We start from the raw sequence: 9,765 nt of genomic DNA, 5'->3' as shown, positions 1-9,765 counted from the left end.
AGCACCCCAGGCTTGGAGGAAAAGGAGGGAAACTGAGTCAAATACTGGCTCTGCTACTCTGAGTATCATGCCCTGATTGAGTGGATATGAACATGGGGCTTTCTTGGTGTAGCTATCCAAGAGTGGACAAGAAAAACTGAAATTCAGAGAGGGGCAGTCATTCCTCCACCGTCACACAGCAAACCAGCAGTGGAGCCAGGATTTGAACCCAGCTTGAGCTGACTTCTCAGCCCATACGTGTAGGCCTCTTGCACCAGCCCACACTGCTCCCAGGTAGGAATGCAGGCACATTTCCCAAATTGCCTCCCCCTTTCTTGGTCCCCTCTCCCAATACCACCTTCTGACTCCGTCACCCAGGCCTACATTGGGGACCACTGAGCCTGCTGCCTAGGGGTCCCGCTCCCAGGGACCCCTGGGCCAGTGATGCAACAGCCCCAGCCAGCCTTGCAGTTGAAATGTACAGTAGACCAGCCCATCTGCTTCCTCCAAGCACCGTCTGCCGTCTCCGTCAGGACCCAGAGCAAATGTGCAATGACACCGAAGCAACAGTCATTTTACGGCTGGGCTCCGAACTCCCAACTGGCCTGGATTGCTCAATGCTTCGTTTCAGACACAGGAGGCGGGGAGGAGGTCAAAAGCCTTTTGCCAGTGCTGCAGGAAGGGAAACGCTGCATGCGAAGATAACATCTGGGGCTGCTCGGAGCACTGTGATTTCTCCCCAAAAGCTGGTCAAGAAAACAGCCACTGTCCCTCCCTCTTGTGTTTCTCTGAGGATTTTTTCAAGTTCCCGTATTCTTTCTAACTCTTGCTGGCCCTTACAATTTAAAAAAGGTAGAAGGGAAAAAAAAAAAATTGAAGGAAGGAGTGAGTCCTACAGACCATGCTCACGATGTGTGTGTAACCCATGTGAAGCCAGAAGCCAGAGCGCTCAGTCTCCGAAGGCTGCCCCTCTTGAAAAACCAACTAAACCAGCAACCGATGTAATTTCAGATGTGCTCCAACCTTGCCCGTGTGTCAGGAAACATGGGGTGAAGCCACCCAGATGACCCATCCTCACGTTTGTAAAAGCCCTTTTCTCTCTACAGCTCCACCATGCCAAGTCCTAAACCTCCCTCAACACTCTGCCGTCACCCTGTCTCTCCTTGTCCTGCCTCCCTCCATTTCTTTATCATGTATGTCAATTATATGACTGAAAGGGAGTGGAGGACAAAAGCTAAGCTGACAATTCCCGCCTTCTCTTTGGTGCACTGGAAGGAGGGGAGAAGTCTGTGGACACTTTCACCATAATCATTCCTATTGCAAGACCTTCGTGAGCTCATTTTTAACCTCACAGAAACCCTCTGGTATCACTCTTATTTTCACCACTTTTTATAGGGAGAAGGGGCTGGAAGGAAACTAGCACTTCCTGAGCACTGTGTGCCAGCTCCTACAGCCCTTCTTCCTTGAACAGGGCCTGTCCTGTCCCCCTGAGCGCTCACCTCTGGCTTAGCCACATCCACTCACTGTTCACTCACATGAACCGATCATCACTGTGTGCCAGTGGAAAACAGACGGTCCCTGCCCTTCCATCTGCCTGGAGAGAGACAGTACATGCATTTCCTGAAGCTGCTGTAACAAATTTCTGAGTAATTGAATTGCACAACTTTCTATTATGGAGAGTCTGAATCACTCAAATGAGTAATTCCTTCCTGTTTCCCATAATTGCTTCCTTGTGGAGAAAAGGTGTCCCTGTAGCAGATGCCTGCCCTATAAATTCCTTTTATGAGGATTTTCCCAGAATCCTCAGGGCCCAGATTAGGGATGCTTGTCCAGGGATCTTCCTCTTGAGCCATCCGGACATGAGGAAGGAAAACAAAAAGCCTTGCATCCCAGAAGGATTTTGCAGAAGTTAGGCTGTAGCGGATTACAGAAAAAGCCCAGAAAGCGATTGCTGAAACACCTTCATTTCTGAAAATGTTGTTAAAATACGGAGTAAAGGCCGCTTACTTTTCTCTCTACACTGGCTTTCTAAAACCCCCAGAGATTACTGAAGCACTGTCCTCGAATTCCCTCATCTGCAAATGAAGTTGAGTAGGAAGGATTGGGCAGCCATTTGCACGAGGGTGTTGAACTCTGAGATGTGGATTACACTGAGTTTCCATATTTGACCCTGAATCTACTGGCAGTAAGTTGTTGTTGTTGTTATATGCCATCGAGTAAGAGCTTGCTTATAAACAAGATTCCTAGCCTTGTGCAGGAATTAACGTAACTCACTGCCAAGTCTCCTAAGAAAGTCGTTGATTCCCCAGCTGCCCTTTCTTGAGATGTCAGCAAGTCAGTGAGCTCAAACATTGCAGCACAATCTTGTCACAAAGCCTCCCATAACTGCCTTCCCAGTACACACATGGTCCACCATCAGTCAAGCAGAGACTTGGCCTCACTTTCCTCGTCTGTAAGCTGGGTATAAAAACGGTCACCATCTCACTGGGCTCAAACGATTATCGAAGAGAGCATCCATGCACTGCCTTGCAGACAACTGTGTTCCAGAGCGCCTCTCCGCCTGGCTTGGCTGGGGTCCATTTCCACCCACAACTGATCAATTTTGTCCTGGGTTTTCCCATGGGTGTTCCACTGGACTGGGAGCAAGCTCCATGAGCAACGCCCTGGACCACGCATGTTCCCATGGTGTCCCTAGGACCTAGCACAGTGAGTACTCAAGGAATGTCTATAAAGGAAAGGATGCCTCCATTGCACGTGGCCACGCCTCCTGGCAGCTCTCCTACAGAAGCATTCCCAGTAGCTTCCAGCACAGTGCTGATTCCTACATCTGCTATACCTCACAGCTTCTGGTCACCAGCTCACAGAAATCCAAGCAGGCCCTTGGGATTTAGTAACGGTATGTTTCCACTACCCTTCTGAACCTTTCTCCAAGAAATTTTGTATGATCCATATAAGTCCCTTTACCTTTGGGGATGTGAGAGAGAGGGGAAAAAAAAAAAACAACAAACACTTCCAAACCAGTACTGCAGGATAGTTTTTTAATTCCCCTTTTAAAGAATCTAGAATCTGGTAAAAATAATAAAATATTTAACAATGAGTTTTTTAAAAAATGGAGCACAACATCAACTTTAAAAAAAAGAGAGCATTTTATTTTAATAAAGAATAAAAGAGATCAACATATTTTTTAAATGGATACAAAAATAAATACTCTTTCAGCATATCAAAGATGTGTTTTAATATTCATCTGAGCTGGAGACTAAGTCCTACTGTTATCTTACAAACACTTCAAAAAAGAAATCTGTCATCCTTAAAATTGTAATGCTTGCTTTGTTTTGGCCAATGGTGAGAAGTCATTTTTACTGGCATTTTCTACACTCAAATGTGAACTCATACACATCTAAAGAACGTGTAATTATTGCTTCCTACTACGTGGTCGCTATGAGTTGGATCCAACTCAACAGCAGTGAGTTTATTTATTTATTTATTTTCCTATAAGAGAAGCAAAGGGAAAGGTAAGCAGGAATTCGTTGGATTTTCAGGCTGTGAATCAAAGTCTCCATTGACAGTTACGTGGCCACCAGGCTGGCTCATCTGGAGCTAGTCCTGTCCCCAAACCCCAACACCTTCTCTCACTTCTCAGAATAAGGGCTGCTGTGAGATTCTCTGCATAAGGAATGGTGGTGACCCAGGCTGGGTTATAAAGGAGAAAGAATCAAGAAAACACTTCTCCTCACACAGGTGACTGGAAAGGAAGCAAATGGGAGGCCCCAGACGCCCCCCAAGTCTGCTCGGTGTCTATACAGAGTATGGAACTGACCCAGCCAAGTCAACAAACTGCACTGGCTCATACACTGGCAAGAAGTGGGGCTCCTGGGGGCACTCAGCACACATCGGGCACCCAACCTCTGCCCATCAGGGTATCACACGGACATGCACACAAACAATGGGCTAACACACATGGGCTAACAAAGTGCAACACCTGTTTAGAAGAAAAAGCCAAGCACTTTCTAATCACATATATACTGAAGGTGACTTTAAAGTGGCCTTGGAGTGGAAAATCATGAACTACATTAGACCACATACGGACAATGAGGGGATGGGAACTGCCTTGGCCATTAAGTCTTCTTCACCTGGCTTTTAGTCAGTATCATGAATTTGTGTGAAAATGTGACACATTTTTGGGTGAGAAATGCACTCCATCTGTTAGTAATAAGGACAAGTTCCTCCAGGGAGGAAACTGGGACTTCTCCATGGGGACCCTACCACACCTCCATTCATCAGAAGAACAGAATTGGGCATAGACTGGGGCCATCTTGAACCTCGAGGACGACTAGGGATTGGCGAACTAAAGGGTCTTTACTGGGAGGCATTCTTCCCACTGCAGTCCACCGCAGATCCTCAGGGCCAGCTCCATGGTGAGAAACTAACGCATTGCCCAGACTTCCCAATCCACATGAGCCGCGCCCACACGCTAATCACTATCAGCAGATGAATGGGTTGACCAAATTGCAGGCATAATCAAATGCTCGTGGGACCCACAATGAATTTTTAAATTTGTGGTTTATATCCTGCCTACTTAAAAAAAAAAAAAATATTCAAAACAGTTTACAATAGCACAATTGAAAGTTAAAATATTTAAAAATCAGATCACAGTCATTTAGAAGTAGAAGAATCAGTGGTCTCTGGGGTCATTTAATTACAGAAATGAAACAATACGGCTCCAAGCTTCCTGGCAACAAAGTCACAAAGGAGACATTCCACGGTCTGAAGGTGAGAACACAGCTCACCTGGAGACGGCCGTGTTCTCCTAAAACCAAACCCAGAGAATGCACACCCTTCCGATCCCTTCTGATAAGCCAAGGGTTTCACTTTCACTTATTACACAGAGGTTGGAATCTACACATTCTTAAATCTTATTAAAATGGTTAAAAATAAAGAGAAAAAAAACAAAACATTTCACATAGTATCAGGCACATGAAATCATCAATCTATAGCTTTAACTAAAGATTAAAAAAAAAAAAAACAGCCTTGCTCCTCACAAGTCGATCTTACACTCCAAATTTCTCTACTTGAAGTCGCTCTTTGCTGCTAATATTGAAGGTCAAGGTTCGGAAATGTCAGGTGTCCCAACATGCACAAGGAGCTATAGCAACTAATGGTAACTGGGGGAGAAATGCAGAGACAGGTTTGACCACAGGTTACAGGGACAGCATCCACCCACTTGGTCTAAGTTGCCAGTGTTTGTGAGCGGCAGAGCTGGGATGCGCCTGTACTTCAACTTCGGCTCCTCAGAGAACGCCCTTACTAAACTAAGAGCAGAAGAAGCCGCCCTCAGGTGAAGGAGGCATCTGCAGCCTGGAGTAATTCAACAGTAATTGTGATAAGGACACTGGGGACGGGGGACGGGGTGCCCAAGAGACCTAGACGGTGATCTGCTGGTTTTCTCTGAAAAATGGTCTCTGATGTGAGGCACAGATGTCTGGAAACATCCGGAAGAGCTGGTCCGGCGGGGGCTCCTCGGGAACCTGCATCACGGAGCCTGCCCCACAGCTCTTCCCCGCTTCCTCCACCAGCTGCCGGACGCAGAGCTGCTCGATCTAGAGGGACCGTGCACAAGGTCAGACGGCAGCAGGAAGGGAGGGCCTTTCCCTGACTCCCCCACTGCAGAGCTACCATTGCAGGACCTCCACGTGAGCCCTAAGTAAGCGAGGCCAGCTCAGGAACGACATGAAGGGCAGCACGAACAGTCTCTGCCAAGACCCCTCTGCATCTCACTCTCACTCTCTCTCTCTCTCACACACACACACACACACACACACACATATCTCAACCTGGCCGACCAGTAAGGACATGCAAAGACTAACCTATCACTCAGAACGCAAGGCAACTGAACTGGTGGAATCTTTCCAGGAAGGACATTTTTATATAAAAAACAAACAAACAAAGATCAAAGAGCAAAAAAAAAAAAACAAAACCAAAAACCTATGACCATCCCAGAATGAGCTGCCTCAGAGGTGGCGGCCTTGCCCAGCCTCCCTCTGCACTCAGGGGAGGAGCCCAGGCCTGCGCCCCTCCTTCAGCCTCATGGGAGGGCAGGGGGTCCAGACACAGGCCGCCAAGCTGCCCGTTCTTACCTGCACGAGGATGAGTTTGGAGCGCAGAGGGGCCGTGTCGGGGAACTCTTCACCAAAGCACAGCACCACCCTGCTGTCGGGGAGTCGACCCTGGCTGTTGTAGAAGTGCTGCAACTCTGCGGAGACACGCCACGGGGTTTGCACGTGGCCGGGGCTGCGGGGCACAGGGCGCACGGGGTGGTAGGGGGCCAGTGTGTGCAGCTGGGATGCTCCCTCTGCTCAAGAGGAGCCTCGGCCAGGGGAAGGCCACTTAGGCCAGACCAAAACAGGGCCTCAAACTGCCGGCCCTTGGGGCTGTCTGGCCATCTGCAGGCCATTGTAGTGCCTGCTGGACTTGACTGAGCACCTTCAGTGGGGCACAGCCTCTCGGTTCTGCACTCCCCACAGCCTCACACGCACACGCTGTCCGTGTGATATCTGCCTGGCCCCAGGAGGCACCTGAGTTTGCAGCCCCGATAAGAGGAAACCCAGGGAGGGCTGCTGTCCCTGCCTGAGCCCTCTGACACCCAATGCCCCAGTTCTCAAAGTGGGGTTCCCAGACTCATTGGGAACTTATTAGAAATGCAAACTCCCAGGCCCCACCGTCAAGCCACAGTCAGAGACTCTGGGGGAAGGCCTGGCACTCTGTGCTGCAGCCTACCCTCCGGAATCGTGTCACACTGCCGCACACTCAGGGGTGACAGCACCTGGCCTCACTAGCCTCTTCACTAGGTAGGTTTCTCAGAGCTTTCCCCTGAGCCCACTCCCTCCCTGCCACCCTTCCATGACCCCGTTCTCCAGCAAGCCTGCAGGAGTGCTCAGGCTGGGTGGCAGGACAACATGAGACTGACTCCTGCTCCTATTGTTACAAGGAGGGGAGCAGAGCTTTAGGGACACAGAGAGGAGGGCCAGCACACAGCACTGGGAGGGCAGGCTGATTGATTCTGGGCATCTTAACCTTCGAGGATGGGCTCATGTGGGTGGGATCCTAGACACCCCATCACAGAACGAGAGCCACGAACACACACACTGACTGTGCGGGCGTCATCAAGACCGGTCTGTGTCAGGACACGGATGAAGTCGACGTGTCACACGAGGAGCTGGCAAGCTCAGGGACCTGGCTGAGATGCAGACTTTGATCCCGTAGATCCCCATGGGTTTGGGTGGGCTGAGTCTGAATGTCTAACCTGCTCCTGGGGTGATGCCCACCCACCAAGCACACTCAGAGCAGCTTAATCCTCATGACAGCATGACGAGAAGGGGGCGTGTCAGCACCTCTGTTTCACACAGCAGGCCGTCAAGACCCAGAGGCGACCCACACCCAGGTGGGCTAGGCCCAGGGCCACCCTCCCCTCCAGGAAGGAGTGACCAGGGGCCTCCAGGATCCGGCAGAGGGAGGAGGCTGGTCCCTGCAGTTTAGGCAGTGAGAGTACAGACCTCGGAAGAACTGGCTGGTGTCGAAGACCTTGACCACCTCGTCACGCTCCAGCTTGTTGGGCCTGTCCTTACAGGTCACGGCGTTACCGCTGCAGAACACGCGGCCCTGGCACAGACGCTTGACCAGCACGCCCTGGCGGCTGCTGTGCAGCAGGACACCCCGCTCCAGGTGCCCAAACAGCTTCCGTGTCACCTGCCGCTGCCGCTCACTGGGGATGGCATCAGCCGGCGGGAAGCGGACGAGCTCCAAGCCCTCGGGCCCATATAGCTTGGTACCAGGCAGGCCTGGCTGGCTCAGGGAGAGGCGGCAGCCCTCAGGGCAGCTGGTCGTAGTCTGGCCCACCAGTTTGCCACCGTAGTAGAAGCTGATCACCATCTGGGAGAAGGCTGCAGGGCAAGGGGATGGCAGGTGAGGAGGCTGGGGAAGATGGGGGGCTTCGGAGTCCCTGGTGACGGTTCACACGCTCAGCTACTAACCCTAAGTTGAGCTTGAGGGCCCCCACAGGCTCCTGGGAAGGCAGGCCTGGTGATCTACTTCTGAACATCAGTCATTAAAACTCTACGGACTGCAGACCTACCCTGACACACACGACAGTGCTGGGAGGCGCCAGTCCATCTGACGGCAGCTGGCTACTTGCTGGCTGGTGAAACCTCAGTTTGACGGATGGAGATAAGCTTAAGGTGAGGGCACCCTCCCAAAGGGTGTGTGTTAATCGCCCTAGCCTGAAAGGATGACTGACAATGAGCAGGGTGGGCTTGGAGGACCCTGAAGTGCCCAGACCAGTCCAGGGCTGCCCCTGAGGCCGCCCAGCTCCACAGCACCCCTAGAGCTTCCCTCATGCATTATATGACGTGGTCCTTGTGCAGTGAACAACCAGGACCCCCAACCACACAGGGATGTGTGCATGTGTGTCCATGTGTGTGCATGGCCTGAACAGCTTCCCAGAACGCCACAGGGTACACTGTGCATGAGGCGGTGCTAACCATTGCTTCACCAGCAGTTTGCTGAGGAGAACTCTGGAATAACTCGAGGAGACTTCCTAAGCCTGGTCCTCACCTCTCACTCAGAGCCCACAGAAAGCACCGGTCAGCAGACTCCAGGGTCACAGCCTAGCACTGAGCAAGTCAGAGATCCGGTCCCATGACTGAAGAGTGAGCTCTGCATTCCCCACCCCGGGGCACGGGCCTCTGGTGCCATGGGGGCATCAGTGCAAGGCCTCGTCCATAAGCCATGTGACCTTGTTCCACGAGCCAAGTGACCTTGGATGAGTGATTAAACCTTAAGGCTCAGTCTCCTCATCTGTAACACAGGATCAGTCCCAGCTCCTGGGGCCGCTGGGAAATGGCTGTGCACACTGAGTTCAGTCAGCGGCGGCTTGCCACATGCCTGGCAAATGGTGGTGCGGCTTTCCTTCTACTCCTCCTACCTCGTGAGCACCCGACTCCACCACCAGAAAAACGCCCTCCCCACCACGTCTGGGCCCCGTTCTCTCCTCCGCACAGGAGGCTGCAAACCGAGGCCTGGGCTCCATGGTGCCTCCTGATGAGTCAGGCTGTCGACATCACACGGGGCCCAGCAGATGCTGGGAACACCGAGGGCACATCAACAAGCCCTGCATGTAAAGCCCAGCAGCCTGGCAGCAGCTCCCCCAACTCTGCAGACGCCTGGGATCAGGACACACACAGAGGCTACCACTGCCTGCAGGGGCCAAGAGCATGAACGGACAGGCAAGGGCCCACCCTAGCTCCCAACATCTAAGCTGTGTGACCTGGGCTGTTTCTGAGCCTGTGAAATGGACATGATGGCAGTGCCTGCCTTGAAGGGTCTGACTGAGGCCATAAAAACACTAAGCATTCAGCCTGGCGTGCAGATAGCATTCAACGGAAGTCAACTACCATATAATGACTGTCAGTGTCATCCTCCTTACCACGACCATCATCACCACCACCATCACTGCTATCACGGCCACCATCATCATCACCACCACCATTACCATCACCACCACCACCACCATCATCACTACAATCACCACCATCACCATCATCACCACCACCACCATCATCACCACCACCATCATCATCACTACAATCACCACCATCACCATCATCATCACCACCACCACCACCACCATCATCATCATCACTACAATCACCACCAACACCATCATCATCACCACCACCATCATCACCACCACCATCATCATCACTACAATCACCACCATCACCACCACCACCA

At 51.6% G+C, this 9,765-nt stretch overlaps 1 protein-coding gene across 1 annotated transcript in view; it reads right to left on the bottom strand.

Annotated features, from left to right (window-relative positions):
- Positions 1-5,399: 5,399 nt before the first annotated feature.
- Positions 5,400-9,765, bottom strand: part of IRF8 (interferon regulatory factor 8) — a 17,273-nt gene continuing 12,907 nt past the window's right edge. The window contains exons 6-8 of the mRNA XM_042780736.1: positions 7,530-7,916; positions 6,114-6,229; positions 5,400-5,576 (exon numbers count right to left, since the gene is read on the bottom strand). Of these exons, the coding sequence (XP_042636670.1) occupies positions 5,400-5,576; positions 6,114-6,229; positions 7,530-7,916 (680 nt within the window). The remainder of the gene's footprint in view (positions 5,577-6,113; positions 6,230-7,529; positions 7,917-9,765) is intronic.

The sequence above is a fragment of the Orycteropus afer genome, unplaced genomic scaffold, assembly GCF_000298275.1.
Source record: "Orycteropus afer afer isolate SDZICR_OR568_19922 unplaced genomic scaffold, OryAfe1.0 scaffold00057, whole genome shotgun sequence".
Lineage (NCBI taxonomy): Eukaryota > Metazoa > Chordata > Mammalia > Tubulidentata > Orycteropodidae > Orycteropus > Orycteropus afer.
Note: the sequence above shows the minus strand (reverse complement) of the source record. Positions and strands in the feature narration are given on the sequence as shown.